General features: G+C 43.4%; 1 protein-coding gene across 1 annotated transcript in view; it reads left to right on the top strand.

Annotated features, from left to right (window-relative positions):
• The window catches only part of Svep1 (sushi, von Willebrand factor type A, EGF and pentraxin domain containing 1), a 168,478-nt gene extending 151,792 nt beyond the window's left edge, over positions 1 to 16,686 (top strand). The window contains exons 41-48 of the mRNA XM_032903665.1: positions 803 to 866; positions 3,986 to 4,159; positions 5,305 to 5,481; positions 9,848 to 10,018; positions 10,895 to 10,990; positions 12,806 to 12,901; positions 15,360 to 15,453; positions 16,312 to 16,686. Of these exons, the coding sequence (XP_032759556.1) occupies positions 803 to 866; positions 3,986 to 4,159; positions 5,305 to 5,481; positions 9,848 to 10,018; positions 10,895 to 10,990; positions 12,806 to 12,901; positions 15,360 to 15,453; positions 16,312 to 16,333 (894 nt within the window). The 3' untranslated portion in view covers positions 16,334 to 16,686. The remainder of the gene's footprint in view (positions 1 to 802; positions 867 to 3,985; positions 4,160 to 5,304; positions 5,482 to 9,847; positions 10,019 to 10,894; positions 10,991 to 12,805; positions 12,902 to 15,359; positions 15,454 to 16,311) is intronic.
• Positions 16,687 to 18,719: the final 2,033 nt, after the last annotated feature.

Here is an 18,719-nt window from a genome sequence, read left to right on the forward strand (position 1 = left end):
TGGGTGGGACTTAAAACTCGGTCCTTTTAATATGTAATGTTATAAGCCTTTAATTAGTTATTGTTTCATAGTTGATTAGAAGCATAATACGAGATGGGAACACAGATTGTTCTGGTAAGAGATAAAGAGAAAAATGTGAAACAAAGATCTACAAAAATGAAACTCAGGAATCCAAGAGCCGTGACTTAGATATCACTGCAGACAAGCAGCCTACATGGCCACAAAGAGCTATTGGGTATTGAAAAATATATCCCAATAATTACAAATGATTGTTCAAGAAAGTTGTCTTTCAGAAGGCAGAGGAGTAAAGCTTCGACTTTAACAGATGATTTAAAATGTTAACCGCATAGACTTAGGCATAGTAGATGAGTTTCGTGGTTGAAAATTTCAGCCCTCAGATCAATATAGTATCTCACAAGCTTTGTTTTATGCCTGAAGTATTGAAAGATAAATGCATTCAGAATTTTTTATTTTTGGGGGGAGGGGTTTTCCCATTCAAAATCTTTTTAAATATACTAAACAAGTTTATGTCCGACATCGCTGACCTGTTCTTCACACACCGTTGCCATGGATTATGACCAGCTGTCATTTAAAACAGAAGCTAAAGCCACGTCTGCCATCATCACATGACTCTGCCACGGAAGACTTTCGGTGGAATTATTTTTTCAGATTCTAAACTTTACACTATATTCTCCAGCGCCAAGCCACCCAAGTCCACGGCTAAGATGGCTTCCCAGTCCCTTCTTGTCTCTCTGTTATAAAATTAGGACCCTGTTCATGAGCCCTCTCTGTTCATTCACAGGGGAACAGGGAACGAGTCTGCCAGGAGAACAGACAGTGGAGTGGACGGGTGGCAGCATGCAGAGGTGAGTTAAGAACACCAAGGATCCTGGCAATGCTACCAAGGACACAAGATAGCACTGTGTCTCCATTTCCTTCGTACATCCGTTTTGTACAGTAGGCGGATAAACCACAAGAGAGCACTTAATAGCTTTTGTTCAAAGACCCCAAGCAATGAAGGTTAAAACCTGTGGTAGAGATCAGAAAGTAAGTGGAATAGGACTGCTGGCTTGACAACAGCACACACTTGTTTAGAAACCTGGGTTTCTTGGCTCTTTTGTGGCATTTTCTTAACAAGTATAAACTAGAGAGTTTGGAACGGTTGCTATAGGTGAAATAACTGGCCCTTGATGACATCATTTTTAAGTGATGTTGGAACATCAGTCAAGTAGATACCCACAGTCCAGCAAAATGTTGCAGGAACTCAAGTCTTGCCAAGTTTCTTTGGCGATGGGTGGATTATCTAATGCCCCCTTTTCTTCCCTTTGCTTCAGAGGCAGACAGGTGAAGTGACGCTGTGTCTTTAAGAGCCTTAAGTCTGTAAAGGAGTAATATGGTTATGATCCAGTGCAGAAAAATGTCTATTTTAGTTCCCAAAATCTTGGGTAAACATTACATTGAAAATAATTTTAAATATTCAGTAGCACCTCAAGTCATAGAAATACATTTGTTTACGACTTTGGGCAGTCCATGATAGTATTCCTTTTTTTAAAAAAATTATCCCAATATGTTTCTTTTTATTTCAAGTATATTTTATTTAATATCTGAATCAAGACACATATATCCAAATATAGTGTAACTTAATCATTTAATATTCTCTATCTACTTATTGCTCTTAAATCTTTATTTCATATGTTTATTAGACCTGGCATCACTAGGTAAGGGCATTTTACATGAGTCTATATCGCGTGGTGACCTTGCGCGTCTCAACCCCAGCAGCGTGCTATCTGAACTGCTCATGTTCAGAAAGTGTTTGTGCAGGGAACGGGAGCAAGGAACAAAGAGGAATACCACCTATCTGGCACTGGAAACCTTCACGGTGTTAATGAGTGGCCATTTTTAAGTTATTAGTCATACACACTAAGTTCAAGATATTAAACAACACAAACAGGTCACCCACTCAGAGTAAAGGTTATTAATATCTTGATGTTATTATACACTTTTAGGTATACTTAAAGCCACAAATATTTTTGGAGGTAGACAGAGAGAACCTAATTTGTAACTCCTTACATAATTCATGAAATTATTAAATTTCTTCATATGTTATCAGATTCCAAGGAAGCCCATGACGTCAGTAGATGCCCTTGACCAGTATTTCTCAAAAGTACAAACCCAGAGCAGGCCCAGAGGTACCGGTGATCTGGTTCAAACTTGTTTATACTGCTTATACAGGAGAGGAACTGACTAATATACTAAAATACCGTGGGGAATAGCAAGAACAGAGAACCAGGAGCTTGAAGGAAGGTGGAGGGGAGAATGTTTCTGACGTATCTTGTCTGAGTCCATCCCAATCCTACTGAACCAGCATGGGTGTCAACCAGATTCCTAAGCTGACATCCATGCACTGTAGTTGGAAAAGCCCGGTGCTCCACTCTGCAAAACATAATGCAGAAATCCTGAGTCATTTAACCTGAGTCTTAACCCCTGACACAAGAGCCTTCAGGCCAAATGTGAAGCTAAAATAGAAGTTATTGGCCCAAACCTCCATCTCTGTCTCCATAAAATTATAAAATGAGGCTTCAAACGCATTTTATTTTTTAGGATTCATTTACTTATGTACATAAGTACACTATCTCTGTCTTCAGACAGACCAGAGGAGGGGCACCAGATCCCATTACAGGTGGTTGTGAGCCACCATGTGGTTGCTGGGGATTGAACTCAGGACCTCTGGAAGAGCAGTCAGTGCTCTTAACCACTGAGCCATCTCTCCAGCCCCTTCAAGCCCAGTTTTTAAGGTTCTAGATCCTGCTTTCTCCAGCACATTCCCAGCAGTGACATTTCTCAAGTGTTCCGTGCCATTTTTCTATCCTATAGCTGTAATACAAGCTAGTATCATATCCTTACAGTTCAGACGCCCCTGAAAAGCAAATAAAATGGACTTTGCTCTAACTAACCCCACGCTCATGTCTGCCTCTTCCTGACCCTTTACCTCCCTACTTTATGTCACAGAAAGTTTACCTTTTCAATCTCCTTTGCAATTATTTTTTTGTTTTGAGTGTATGGAAAAGTGGAGATACATGAACCACCGTGTGCATCTGGAGGTCAAAGGGCAACTTTAGGGAGGTGACTCCTCCTTCCACCATGTGGGTCCCGAGGGCTGAACTCAGGCCGCAGGGCTCGGCTTCGTCACCTTTGCCACCTGAGTGATCTCAACCCACACTGTTTGATGTCTTTATAAGCAGAGTGGCCCTGACCAAGTTCTTTAGCTTTCCTGAAACTCATTCTCTTTTAGTGATTTTTGAACTCATTCCAGAATTGCTGCTGGATTTGGGAGAGAGAAATGTGCAGCAGTCGGCTAAATTTAAATTTCAGGTGGAAAATAATCTTAATATAAATATGGGCCACACAATATTTTTGAGAAGTATTTATTCTAAAATAAATGCTACTTATAGGTCATTCAATTTTATTTGAGAATCCTGTGTTTTCAGCTGGTCTTACAAACCAAGTGTTGTAAGAACAATAGTAAGGTTGGCATTCTGCAATAAGTTCACGGACATGAGATTCCTTTATTTGATGCACGTGTTCATCTAAACCACCCCACCACATCCACCCCTCTTAGCAAAATACATAAAGACAGATGAACTACGCAGGACTAAATAGCAATCTTCACCGTGAGCGTGTGGTAATTCAACAGATACATGCAGTATGTTTTCTCTGTATCAATGAATGTTATTGTGTTTCATTCATAAGTAGACATAAATGTTTATATGTATGTATATATATATATGTTTGGTGAATATATAAATATATATATGAGTACTCCACATGCACACACACACACACACACGCACACACACACACACGCACACACACACACACACACACACACACAGAGTACTTTCAAAAAGCAACTATAACAAGAGAAGCCAATGGGATTTGGGAAAGTATTTAATATAGACTGCATTCTTCCTTTTCTTCCTTTTAGAGAGCAGATGTGAGGCTCCGGCTGAGTTTCCCAATGGGAAGGCTGTCTTGGAAAACACCACATCTGGACCCAGCCTGCTGTTTTCCTGTCACAGAGGCTACACCCTGGAAGGGCCCCCTGAGGCACACTGCACTGCAAATGGAACCTGGAGTCACCTGGCTCCCCTCTGCAAACGTGTGTGTTGACTTTAGGGGTTGTTTTAATCACATTCTGCCCCACAGCTAGTTTCATACATATCTCTGCTTGAAGGGGAAATACTGATAAATGAGATCAGTCCCGGGAAGGCCGTCTGTGGCCATCAGACCCAACTTTATGGGCTATTTTAGAACTCTACTTATGATATATTATAACAGCCTGTCTACAAGTCAGCTTTTATCAGATTCCACTGCTGATTAAATTCAAGCATTAATAGAAATTACAAATTAATGAAAGCATTTTGAAACGAAGATATTGTGAATTCTATTGACATGAAGAAAGGGGGAGAAAGAAAGAAGATACGGTTAAAGTCTAATGTTAATATATAACATAAATGTGGTAAATAAGGATAATTTGACCACTTGAATGAAAACCATACAAATACAGCATGAGAATACAGCGTGAGAAGGCTTCTGACTAGTGTGTAAAGTACTGTAGCGTGTGAACACAGCCTTCAGAATTCAGAAGAGCCCTACCTCAGCAAAACTTACTTTCCACTTAAAATCAGAAAAACTGAAATAGCTTGAAGCCTGTGTCCGTATGTGTGGCATACTTTTGCTCTGAGCAAAGTCGAGCCCTAGCAACACGTCCTGTGCTTCCTCCTAAGCTGTGGAAACATCCTGTCTTTACCATCAGGCCCACAAATACAGCATGAGGTCCTGTCATTCTGTACCTCACAGTGCAGGTCTGAAGTCAGGCTCACCCTGCACGGCCAGGTCTGCTGCTTCTCTACTCCCGTCCTCCCTGAAGCATGTTCAGTAAGAGGATGGAGTTCAACAGAATTCACCATGCTGCTGACACTCATCAAATATTGAGAGACTACTCAGTGTGGCCCTTGGTTTCTTATATGCCTGATATTTAATCTTCACAAATAATTTTATGTGGGTGGAAAGCAAATCTGTGCTGATGCCTGAAGTTCTAAATCGTTAAACCCTTTGCTGGGCGTGGTGGGACTGAGTCAGGAGGGGCATGAGTTTGAGGCCAGAGTATTCCATTTTCATCTTAAAATTTATATTATTATTGTCATTGAAGACCCATGCTCTGTAGGCCTCTACTTTGTCTTCAAAGAGATAAATTAGAGAATGAGAAGACAGCTCAGTAAACATCTGACTCATCTTTTACAGCAAATCCATGCCCTGTTCCTTTTGTGATTCCTGAGAATGCCCTCCTTTCTGAGAAAGAGTTTTATGTCAACCAGAATGTATCTATCAAGTGCAGAGAAGGCTTCCTGCTCAAAGGCAACGGCATCATCACGTGCAACCCTGACGAGACTTGGACACAGACAAACGCTAGATGTGAAAGTGAGTCAACAGGCAGAGTCCAATGAAGCCCATGAGTATGCAAGGTTTTCCTATCTCTCCGAGTTTTTCTTTTTCCGTTAAAAAAAAAAGAGTATACATTTTATTTACGATTAATATGTGAGAGAGAAGGGGGGAAAGGGAAGATGGAGCGGGGAGAGAAAGAGGGACAGAGCAAGAGAGAATGGGTGTAACATAAAGCAAAAATATGGAGGTCACAGGGAAATCAGGTCCAAAGGACCCAGCTAAGATTCTCATGCATGATTTACAAGTACTTTTACTTGCTGTGTCATCTTTTTTGGCCAAAGTTTTAGGGTTTTTTATGTTAATTAGTGCTTGATTCTGTTTATGACAATTTTTTAATATTTGAATTTGTTCAGGTGTATGAGTGGTTTTGCCTGCACATATGTTTGTGTGCCATGTGCATGTTTGGTGCCTGTGGAGATCACAGGAGGGCATGTCAGAGCCCCTAGAATTGGAATCATATGTAGTTGTGAGTCACCATGTAGGTGTTGGGAACTGAACCTGGGCTTGCCTCCACATCATCAGAGCCTTCCTTCAGAGTATCCTTTAATAGGTTTCAGGTACTTCCTGCAAACAAAATTACCCGGAGATGCTTCTCAGTCTTGAGTGTGTGTCAGTAGAACTTCAAGAGCTCACTGAAACACAGATAACTGGGCGCCACCCCATAGTCTCTGAGTCTGTGTGGTTTTGGATGAGGCCAGATAACATCGTTTTCTAATAGTTCCTGGGTGTTGCTTATGGATATTGTTATGGTTTGACTATGGAAATGTCCCTCATCTACTTGTGGTCTGTGTGCTTGGTCTCTTGCTAGTGGCAATATTTTTGAGAAGTGCTGGAAACTCTAGGAGGTGATACCAAGCTGGAGGAAGGATACTGGGGGCAGAATCTTGATGGTTCCTTGTCCGTGGATATTCTCATTCTCTCATTCTCTTGTACTGCTTGTATGCTCTATGAGGTAAAGAACCATCTCTGCCCACAGTGCTCTGTCCAAGCATGAGCCCAACAACCATGGGCTGAACCATATGGAACTGTGAGCCTAGATAAGCCCTTCATCGCTCAGGTCATGCTGCACATGTATTTTGTTCACAGTGACAAATAGGTGGAGGAATACTGCTGGTCCAGGAGCTGTAACTTGAGAACGGCTGCTGGCCCAGCACCATGTTAGTCCACCCATGCTACAACACTGCCTCCCGCAGTCAGACTTAGCCTGCTATGACTATCTCCTGACCTCTATTACCACTTCCTGCTTCCATTTTAAACATCTCTCTGCCAACATCATACCACTTGTCTTCCTTGTTGCCTGAGCTACTCTGTCAACAGCAGTCAATAAAAATGTTCACTGGGTCTAACCACACACGAAGCTCTCGACTCCATAAGAATATTTTGCTCAAGGTATATTCCATCTTCATAGCACTCGTACTTCAAATAAGGAAACAAAACATATGCACATAAAGACACTAGAGGGTTTGAATTCTAGCCTCCAGAAGTTTAACTCTGAACTTACATAAATGCCCTAGCATCCTTTTAGTTTTAGGGTTCTCATTTGTTAATTGTAATAATAATACTTATCTTGTGAGTTTGTTTTCTAGAATAAATCAGTTGATGTATGCCGCATCAGCAGTTTCTCTAGATGAAAAAGAGATGCCCAGTAGCTCAAAGACATATACACCCATACACACGCGCACACATGCAAACACACACCAATTTTTTTAGCTAATAGTGTACTGCAGCATTAGAAACTATTAAACACACACACATAGACACACCGCGCAGAGAGAGAGACAGAGAGAGAGAGACAGAGACAGAGACAGACAGAGAGACAGAGACAGAGACAGACAGACAGAGAGACAGAGACAGAGACAGACAAACAGAGACAGAGACAGAGACAGAGAGAGAACACGTCTGAAAACTCCATACTCTACTTTTAGGATTTGCTCCTAGACACTTAGAAATCTACCACTACCCAAAGGGAGAGAAGCGAGCGTCCTTCAGATTTCTCTCTGGCCTTCTAGTCTAGTTTAAGCCACCTGCCCGGAGGGCATCAGGCCAAGTGGCCTCATTCTGCCCACGCATCCGCACCTTGGTTCTTGGCTCCCTGGCGCTTACCATTCAGGCCACTGGAAGCAAGAGCAGGGAGAGACGTGTGCTTGTTACAAATGCTCTTTCCATGCATGCCTGACGACAGTCAGTATTCTAGAGTGGATCACAGGTTGCCTTGGAGAGGAGCCGTTTCCATGATTGTTAATCCTCCAGCCTCTTTTACATTTTCTATCGGACAGGAAGTCTTCGGATTAAAACCGCGTATCCTTCCTTTGTCTGGGCAGCGACCTTCCACATCCTGCCTACCTGCTTCTCATATTAATTCCTGCAAACTGGTGCTTTAAAATGTAAAGCTCAGTGCAGGCTCACAAGTCAGAAACCCCAGAAATGTGTGTTAAAAAATACCAGATGATTCCCATGTAAGTGACCGGAAATCCATGCTTTGATTACCAGAGTGCTATAAGCCAAGCTTGAGTTTCCTGTGATCTGGTTGCCCGGATTTTAGAAACCTTCCAGCTCTGGTCCATCAGCACTCTCTAGCCTAGAACAAATGCCTCTTTCACTGTGGCTCATACTTTGACAACTCTAAGCACAGTCACATTTACCTCGACGTCTTCACGGCATCTCATCCTACTACACAGCTCACAGGAAGTTTATTACATCACGTGACCGACTTTCCTTATTAGCCTCTGATACACAGGCACTTCCTCTGCGCTGTTGGGCTACCTTGTCCAACCTCAGTGTGAGGCTTTTGGTTTTTAGTATTATATTTTATTTCGTCATGTTTGGTTGTTGTTTCTCAGAATTCTTTTCTTTTTTTTCCCCCATCTTTATTAAATTGGGTATTTCTTATTTACATTTCAATTGTTATTCCTTTTCTCGGTTTCCATGCCAACATCCCCCTAACCCCTCCCCCTCCTCTTCTATATGGGTGTTCCCCTCTCCATCCTCCCCCCATTACCACCCTCCCCTCAACAATCATGTTCACTGGGGGTTCAGTCTTGGCAGGACCAAGGGCTTCCCCTTCCACTGGTGCTCTTACTAGGCCATTCATTGCTACCTATGAGGTTGGAGCCCAGAGTCAATCCATGTATAGTCTTTGGGTAGTGGCTTAGTCCCTGGAAGCTCTGGTTGGTTGGCATTGTTGTTCATATGGGGTCTCAAGCCCCTTCAAGCTCTTCCAGTCCTTTCTCTGATTCCTTCAACGGGGGTCCCATTCTCAGTTCAGTGGTTTGCTGCTGGCATTCGCCTATGTGTTTGCTGTATTCTGGCTGTGTCTCTCAGGAGCGATCTACATCCGGTTCCTGTAGGCCTGCACTTCTTTGCTTCAGAAAGGGAATGGTTCTAGAGGGGAGAGGAGGTGGGGAGGAACTGGGAGGAGTAGAGGGAGGGGAAACTGTAATCAGGATATAGTTTATGAGAAAATAATGTTTTCAGTAAAAAGAAAGAAAAGAAAAAAAAAGAAAATGTAAAAACATCAGACAAACTTCTTTTCTCCTCTACCAAATCTGGCTAACACTGTGATAAACAAATGGCCTTCAGTAAGGCAGTTCATGAGGTCTGACCACCTGCTACATTTACACTAACTAGGTACCCAGCAGAACCTGGAGTTCAGCCCTGTGGTCAAAGCACCCCACAATTATCTTGAGATGTCTTATAAAAATCTTCAAAGCAAAAGCAGCTATAATAATCTCGATTTTAAATATACAGTACACATAGCTTTGAAGAAAAAAAAGGGGGAGAATGGTTACTCAATCTAACACAGATCCCCAGAGACACTTTGCAGCATCAAAAAGGGGTCTTGAATTTTATGAAACGTAGCCACCAGCTAGTACCAGCATCCATTCTAAACACACATTGAGCACTCACTGGGCTGAAGGCCCTGGTTTAGGCAGTAGCAATGTTTCATAATCCACGATCATTAATTACTCTGAAATGGTAGGCTATCACGCTTTATCCCCTGTACTAATTTGATAAACATTTTATTTCTACCTTTCTGGCAGCCACCTCATTGGCAAGGTCAGAGAGTTCACTCTTGCTCTGGGCCGCATGTCCTTGGGTTTCCAACAACTCTGCCTGGACATTTGAATCCCAGGCCAGGGACCCGGTTATCTTGTCACCTAATTTGACTAAAGCTGCAGATTATTTTCTCAGTTCCTAGCACTCTAGACGTGTTTCACAGGTGAAAAATAGCTCGTGTATGTGGTTTATCTATGCTCTTTAACCTGATTCAGTCTTCATGGTAAGGCTGTGTTCTGTCTGGGTTGGCTGGAAGGGCTTGATTGTTATCCGTGTCTTCCTATAGAAATCTCCTGTGGTCCTCCAACTCATGTGGAAAACGCAATTGCTCGAGGTGTGCATTACCAATATGGGGACATGGTCACCTTCTCCTGTTACAGTGGCTACATGCTAGAAGGTTCCCTCAGGAGTGTATGCCTAGGAAATGGAACATGGACACCACCTCCTATCTGCAGAGGTAAGGGGAAATTTGAATAATCGTTTCCCGGTGAGGTTGAAGGGAGATGTGGACCTCCAACGATTAGTACACACGCCCCTTTGATTTTGCTTGACTTTAAATTTGTCTTAGCCACTGTGCCGTTTTCTATAACTTGCTAATTTACATTTTTTGAAAACATGTACATTTCTTCAAAATGGAAAAAAGTAATAGGTCTCCAAGTACGGTGCTCTAGAGCTTGTATTTTCCTGACAACATCTGAATGTTCCTTTGAAATCACAGTTGCTTTATTCATTCTAAAAGTATTTGCAAAAAAAACAAGAACTGTGACACTGAGCGTGCAGTCTAAAATGGCCAAATTCAGAGTCGTGGAATGCAGCATTGGTTCAGGGGCTGAGGGAAAAGGCATCAGTAAGGGAATATAAAGTTTCTGTTAGTTAAGATGAACACAGTCTGAAGATCTAATGCATTCCTAAAGTTAACAATATTGTGTTGTAGTTTTGAAATTTGCAGGGAGGGATGAAAGGGGGAGGGGGAGGAAGGGAAGAAAGAAAAGGGGAAGAGGGAAGAGGGGAAAAACAACCGGTAATTACTTGTGCTAACAAATGGTAATTAGCTTGACTATGCATGTCTTATAATCCATGTATAAAACAATCAAGTTCTAAGTTGTCAATACGGTTTGCCTTTGATCATTTCTCCTCCATAGAGATGAGGGCAGCGTGACAGTAACAGCCAACAACGTGTGCCTCTCCTCATATGTTGAAATTCTTTCTTAGTGTCCAATTGTATTTTTCTTCCATAAAGCCTGAGTCATTTATGAGTTGTGAATGAGCCCCGTTCTTCAGTATCAGCTCTCCAGAATTCCCTGGAATCATGAATCACCTGTTCTCTTTCCAGCTGTCTGCCGGTTCCCATGTCAGAGTGGAGGGGTCTGCCAACGACCAAACGCTTGCTCCTGCCCAGACGGTTGGATGGGACGACTTTGTGAAGAGCGTGAGTCTGGCCTTGAGCATTGCTCTGAGCCCTTTTTATTTGCTGAGAAGCTGCAGGCTTAGGAGAGACAGTTCCTGGGAATTGCCTTCGCTGTCCCAAGGAACTGATCGCCTCAAACCCTTGCAGCGGCCCAGCATGCACAGGGCTCCTCTAACACATCATCGGGCTGCAGAAAATTCATCTACCGTATCTATCTATCTCTGAAAGTGTGGTTGCCTCATCTAGTGTCTCACGAGCCTCTTGGCGCCCAGCAACTGAGTCTTCTTAGGAGGGGGCTTTGTGAGTGTCACAGTCCTCTCTCCCCTTATCTCAGGTCAGTGCTATCTGGCCACAGCCTTTGCTACAGTTGGAATAATTGTGCATATCACAGGGCACTGCGCCTTTTGGAAAACATGGGAGTCCACCATGACACTTAGTCATGAGAAAGCCACTCCTAATTAAGAAAATAGGGAAAGTCACAAATCCTAATCTATATGATGTTTAGTAAATGAGCAGAATTTTCATGCTTAAACTACGCTTGGTTTATCAAAGGTGTATAAATAGCTCCCGTTTTTTTTCATTGTATTATTTGTGCCCACGCATGTGCCAAGGCAGAGGACAACTTTCAGGAGTTGGTTCTCTCCTTTCACCCAGGGTCCTGGGGACCAAACTCAGTCATCAGGCCTGCTTAGCAAGTGCATTTACCTGCGGAGCTGTCTGGATGGCCCTCCGTGAATTCTTTTAAATGATTTTACAGACTAACGTGTGTTAACTCAATGTCTTGATGTATAAGGATACAGCTGCGTGTATGGAGAGGCCCTGCTGAGTCCCTGATGTGACAGGAGTCAGGTTACACCTCTTGGGCTCTTTCCCTGCTGAACTCGAGGCTGACTCTAAAACTTATTCAATGTGACTTTTTCACCCTTTTTTTTTTTTAAAGGAAAATGAGTAATGGCTGTGATTAAGTCATCAAATCAAGGATTTTCACAATGGCTAATATTTTTTAAAGCTGCCACAGTTTTTCCTTCCCCCTCCTCATTCCTTTTCGTGTGGGGCTGGCTCCCAGGCTTCAGTGAGATAAATACTTAGGGTCCCATGATTCTGGGATACCCAAGTCACAGGCCAGGATAAGCCAGCTTAACTTGCTGAGCATTTACCTGCCCTTCTGCATAAAACAGAGGTGGGATCGCATACTTTAATTTGCACAGAAGCACTTTGAAGCGGCCTTAAGATGTAGAATCTCGTTCAATCGACCAAAGATGGGACAACGTGAGAGTCCGCCCTTCTAACCAGTTCCTAGTTCGTGCAAGGCAACGACTTCACATGCTCCACATCAGTCCTTGGCTCCTAGGAAAAAGAAGACATTGTCATATTACTACTAAAATATTGCAAGCAAGAGCCTATGGTACCTCCCAGCCAACTCCCATTCTCTCACGTGCAGTTCAAGAAGAAAGTCTGAGGCTGCATTTCACGCAGTTCTCAAAAGGAATTTGAAATGGTGATCAATGGAGTTTGTGCTGCTTATGTTACAAAGACCGGAAGCAAAGCAGTCAGCAAACAGTGCAGACAGAGTGTCCTCCAGGAAAGAGTGCTTTTGGTTACATCTGAGTAAGGATCAGTCTCCACCCTGATGTGCTTTCCCAGTGACACTCATTAATAAGCAGAGCGAATAAGCAGAGCGATACAGGGAGATCCTCTAGGGGGCCATTGTCAAGTTTCTCCTCCAGCAAAATGGATTGTGAACATTTGAGCCGATCTGAACATGAGTATCACGGTCAATGCTTTTCAACAGTTTTTTATGGTTTTTTTTAACTCTGTTTTGTTCTGTTCTTTTAGCAATATGCATACTCCCCTGTCTGAATGGTGGGCGCTGTGTGGCCCCTTATCGGTGTGACTGCCCCACAGGCTGGACTGGATCCCGCTGTCATACAGGTAAGCTTCCTCCCATGGTTTGTGTTCGTGATTTAGTTTCATGAAACCATACGAGACACAGATGGGTTGAACTTGGACTGAGCGGTGGTGTCACAACGGAAGGGCCCCAGCCAGCCATTCTGAGGCCATTTATCAGCGCTAAACTGGATCACCACCAAAAACTGCTTTTCAGGAAATTGCACTTAAAGAATGCCATCTACATTGGCACCTCGTCTTGATCCTTCCAGAACAATGTCTCTCACACCCTACTGAATCCTACCAGAGGTAAATGACCTCTTCTTTGGATCCTATCCAGCCGCTACTAGTTAATTCTCAGCTCCATTTCCAGGCCAACAGTCATGAATGATCACTGGATGATCATTCAAAGGCATGGAGCGTGCAGACATATAGTACAGACTGTTGTGTTAACTGATTCGCAGTCACCTCTGACGGAAGCCTTGAAGGAAACACAGGGGGCGTGGCTTGTAAAGATGGACAGGATCGAATCCGGAAACGTGCGCGCAGCAGCTTCAAGGCGCTGGTCTGTTCCTGGAGAGCACAGGAGCCCTGGAGGGTTTTAGGCAGGAACAATACTCAGTGATGGATGGGGCTGGAAAGATGGCTCGGTGGTTTAGAGCACCAGCTGCTCTTCCAGAAGACCAGGGTTCAATTTCCAACACCACGTGTCAATTCACAACTGAGAAATGATAATCAAAAACACGGTGGCTCTCTGAGAAGCTGGAAAAGGAGGATCGGTGCGACTTGGTGACAGATCTGACTGGAGGGGGGTTGGGAGAGGGGGAGGTGATGCCACTCTTTCTAGTCTGACCTCAGGAAATGAAACCAATACCACATACTGAGCTAGAGGAGCCAGGATAAACAGGCTGGTGTCTAGGCAAGGAGTGGAAGCTGAGGAGTCTGGGACACACTAGCGCGGCAGTCCGAAAGGCATGATAGTTTGGACACCCAGCAAATACAACTAGATTGAAGACAAATTTATGCATCACGAAGGAAGAGTGTGTACGGGAGAGAAAATGGCACAGTGCGGAAGCTACTTGGCATGAGTGACCGGGTGGACGTGAGTAGGATGGAGGGAGCGGTTGAGGAGTGAGAACATTTGCTAGTGTTGACTTCTGTCAGGGATCTCCTCGCACCGTGCTCCTGAGAGTGAGTTGTGTTTTCTTACCCCGCAAACGGAAACTGCGGGGAGTCGGACTGAGATGTTCTGGTTTTACTTTTGTTGGGTTTTATCTTGATTGTCTCAATATATATATTCTGATTAAATTATAAATAAGTATATCCTGCTGGCCCATTCTTACTGGCAAGAGCGTCCTTCAGGGGGAAAGCTTGGCATTTACTTCTTCATGCTCCTCTTCATCCATGGTCCTAGTTCCTGGTACCTGCCTAGCAGAGAGGTCGCTGTATTTTATAAAGCATGGGCTTTTCTTGCAGGAAAGGTCCTGCCTTGCTGTGTTAAAGTAAAACTCATAGCCAGCCCTCCCTCGACGGCTATCTGATTTTCTTCCTGTAAGGACTTACCTGACCGGTTGAGCTTGTGGGTAATAGACTTTCATCAATGTTTAGACTCCGTGCTGTCTTAACAGACAGGCTTGTGCACACGATGTAGGCTTGTGAAAAAGATGCCTGTATACTAGATCTTTGGACATTTTTTCAGGATTTCATCTGTGACTAATTTTAATTCTAGTTATGGTTCTCTAATTCTAATTGATGCTGATATTTATAATATATGTGTATATATTAATTTAAAAGAGCATGACAAGCGTCACCTGGCCACACAGGAAAGACTATTGGACGCATGTTTTATGTTAGGAGTGTTTTGCCTTCTCATATGTCTCTGCACCACTTGCATGCCTGGTGCCCAGAATCCTCTGGAACTGGAGTTACAGATAGCTGTGAACCACCATGTGGGTGCTAGGAACCAAACCCAGGTTTTCTGGAGGAGTAGCCAGCGCTCTTAACCACTGAGCCATCTCTCCAACCTCATGTTGTCCTGGGCACTCTGTATGACAGACTTAATCTCCTGTAAACTGCTGTCTGACTTAGTCAATCTAGATTTTATTGCCGGCTCCCTCCAGAAGAGCCATAAATTAACTGAGTATATAAAACACTTAGATTAGACCTAAGTGCCAGAACTGTTGCACACAGAATAATAATGCACACAGTAAAATATTTTAAAAGACAGAACCCAGTGGGCTTGGCATGCTTAATAAAGCTGACCTTAGTGTGGTGAAACTTAACATAGGGACTTGATGTGAAACTCCCCTGACCCATCCCCTACCCCACCCTGAATAGCTCAGTGGGGGCGGGGTATGATGCCACATACGGATGTAAAATGTGTGAGGAATGGCCAGTGGTAGATCAGGGGTAGAGCAAGTCCTACCCTGTGGGCGTCTGCGACCTCTTTAGAATGTCTAAGCGTTGATTAAGTGAATGAATGCATGTATTTCTTTCATCACAGCTACTTGTCAGTCTCCCTGCTTAAATGGCGGGAAATGCGTAAGACCAAACCGATGCCATTGTCTCTCATCCTGGACAGGACACGATTGCTCCAGGTAAGACAGCCTATTACAAAGACTGAGCCGAAACTCTTGGACCATTTCCAGAGTGGGAGGATGGAATTCAAGAGGCAGAAGGTATCTCTAGTTGGAGCGTAAACATTGTTAATCACAGGCTACCTAGATAGTCTCTCTAAACCTTCGCTAAACCCAAGGCTAGAAATAATCAAGTCAGGATTGAGGAAGAAGACAAGATCTCAAAAATAAACAGTACTGAGCGGCCTTCATCAGCACATATCCTAAAACTAGAAAAATAAGCGTGCGAACTTGAGTGCACACACACACACTTTAAATAAATACTAAATGTCAGTAAAGATTTACACAAATGATAAAAGTAATATTCTTGAACAGAAAGTACAAAATAAACACTATGGTTTATTGAAAACGTCCTAGCAAGATCCCATATGACAGTGCATACCTTTAAGCCCAGCATCCAGAGGGAAACAGGAAGGTCTCTGTGAGTTTTAGGCCAGCTATGGCTGTAGAATAAAACTCTGTCTTATAGAAAAAACAAAGGAAAGAAAGAAAGGGAGGGATGGAGGGAGGGAGGGAGGAAGGAAGGAAGAAAGGGAGGGATGGAGGGAGGAAGGAAGGAAAGGAGAGTATCCCAGCCATGTTTGAGGTATATAATTACAATAAAACTATTGAAGTTGAAAAAATGTTTAGTGATATTTTAATGTGTCCAAGCATCTTCCTTCTCCCCAGAAATGACCATCTTCCTAGAACGTATTGTTGCAGATGTGTATACTGGACTAAGATTATTGTCCCCTTTTCCACGAGCACCCCCAAAGTTTCCCCCACCTCTGTTCATCTTTCCTCTTGAACCTATAATTTCCTTATGTTTTCTTTCTTCAGGAAAAGGAGAAGCGGGCTTTAACCCCATACCCCACCACCTCTCCCAAAGCAGGATCATCTCCTTCCAGTAGCTCCTGGAACTCACACCAAGAAAGACCAACACGGTGCTGGGGCTTGTTTTGTTTTATAAGCTTGAGGTTGACGTTTTAATTTTTGTGATCTATTTTGTTATTTTTTTTTGTGACGTCCTTTCTTACATGTTTGCATTGTTTAAATATGCTTGCATTTTCTATATAAAAGTTATATTAAACGGACACTGCTCCATCGTCACCAGATGTACATACTCCACTGTCTGCTGGGAAAACCCCTGGATTTCGTTTTTATTCAATTACTTAAAGATGACTTTCCATTAAAATATATTTTGCTACTAAATAAGGTTTTTGCTGGGTAGTGCCATTTTTCCAAGGTGGCTATTGAACAAAGAAAAGAACTCATGAACTTCCTTCGTAATCCTCTGGCATCGCACATGAACCCACGTGGGGCACTGAACACTTATGATAAAGGAGGCCCTTCCTTTAGTCCTGTCTTGTTTGTTCAGTGTGTGACTGTAAAGGTTTTCTTTCTTCATTAAAGAAAAGTGAGTCAGACTTAGTGTCCCCAGCAAAGAAGTCTGTCCTGGGTGTTGAGGGTGACTTGGAGGATCCTTTTCCTATTTGGAAAGCTGTAGGCATGGAAATGGGTGCAGAATGACCATGATTTATAAGTAAATGTGCTCTAGAAAGTTCAGAGCTGGCTCTGGCTTTCCTGGAAAGGAAGAAAGGAACAAACAAAGAAAGAAGAAAGAGGGGCTGGAGAGATGGCTCAGTGGTTCGGAGCACTGACTGCTCTACCAAGGGTCCTGAGTTCAAATCCCAGCAACCACATGGTGGCTCACAACCATCTGTAATGGGATCTGATGCCCTCTTCTGATGTGTCTGAAGTCAGCTACAGTGTACTTATATATAATAAATAAATAAGTAAACAAATAAATAAGTAAATCTTTAAAAATAAAAGAAAGAAAGAAGATAGAGGGAGGGAGGAAATGAGGGAGGGAGCTAGGAAGGAAGGAAGAAAAAGAAAGAAAGATTAAAAAAAAGGAAGAATGGAAGCAGGGAGGCGGGGAAGGGAGGGCTATCTGCCCAGGAGACGGTCCAGCTGCCCCACCATTTCTGACGTCATCTACTGTCATCGTTTTACCTATTTCAGAATAAAGACTTTCCAGACTTCAGAAAAATAAAGCCAAACCCAAGATTCCATTTTAATGTAGGAAATGCGTAATCATATTGGCTCCATCCTCTGGGAGAACTTCCACAGGTACAGGGCACACTGGAGCACTGCAGGGAGATGCAGGACAGACGGGAAGGACCTTGCCCTTCCCTTGGTCTCGTAGCCATTGGCTTGTTCTCCTGACAACCTTCCCACTTCTCATCCATATGCCTGTCATTCAGTTTGTCCGCCACTTTCTTCCCATGTTTATCATTCTTTTACTTTGAATGGATTAAAAGGTTTATAATTCCAAAGTAAGACAGATTAGATGTGTTATGCAAGATTTTAAGGAAGCATATAAGTGGGTTTTTTTTTTTCAGTCTTTGGGCTGGGGATATATGATGTTGTGAGTGAGTGTGTGTGTGTGTGTGTGTGTGTGTGTGTGTGTGTGTGTGTGTGTGTGTGTGTGTGTGTGGTTGGTGTGTGTGGGGTGTGTGTGTGTGAGCTGGTGTGCTGGTGTGTGTGTGTGTGTGTGCTGGTGTGCTGGGTGTGTGTGTGTGTGTGTGTGTGTGATGTGTGTGTGTGTGATGGTGTGATGGTGTGTGTGTGTGTGTGTGTGTGTGCGCACGCGCGCGCACTTCACTTTCCCCCTTGTTTGAGACAAGGTCTCTCATTCACTATCACACACCCCAGGCTCACTGGACTGCAAGTTTCTAGGAACTCTATCTCTGTTTCTGTGATCTCTTGGTAGGAGCTGTGCAGTTGCAGACATGTGCTCATACTTGTAGCCCACAGTCCTCCAAGCAGAACACCGACCATCTTTATCAGGCCAGCTGTGCCTGCTTACAGTGGACCACCAGGAGTGGACCTGTGGTCATAACTGTTCCCTTGGAGAAGGAGGGGACAGGGAAGGTCCCTGGACCCCGACCTGAGACAAAGCTGAGTGAAAACCAAAGCATGCTGGAGAGAAAAGCAGCTCGCCATGGCACAGTCTTTATCAGTGACGTATGAACACAGGCAACATCTAACAACAGGAACCCTCAAGTGTGCTATCTCAATGTCTGCAGAATATTATGCAGCCTTCAAAAATAATACAATGCCATGGAAACTGTCAGATGCAGAAAGCTATGGAGTGACAGGGGTTGAAAATCAGGATACAGAACATTCTAGACCAGGGCGTAAATCAGTGGAAGACTCAGTGCTTACGTGGCAGGAGACCCTGC

The sequence above is a fragment of the Rattus rattus genome, chromosome 1 (assembly GCF_011064425.1).
Source record: "Rattus rattus isolate New Zealand chromosome 1, Rrattus_CSIRO_v1, whole genome shotgun sequence".
Lineage (NCBI taxonomy): Eukaryota > Metazoa > Chordata > Mammalia > Rodentia > Muridae > Rattus > Rattus rattus.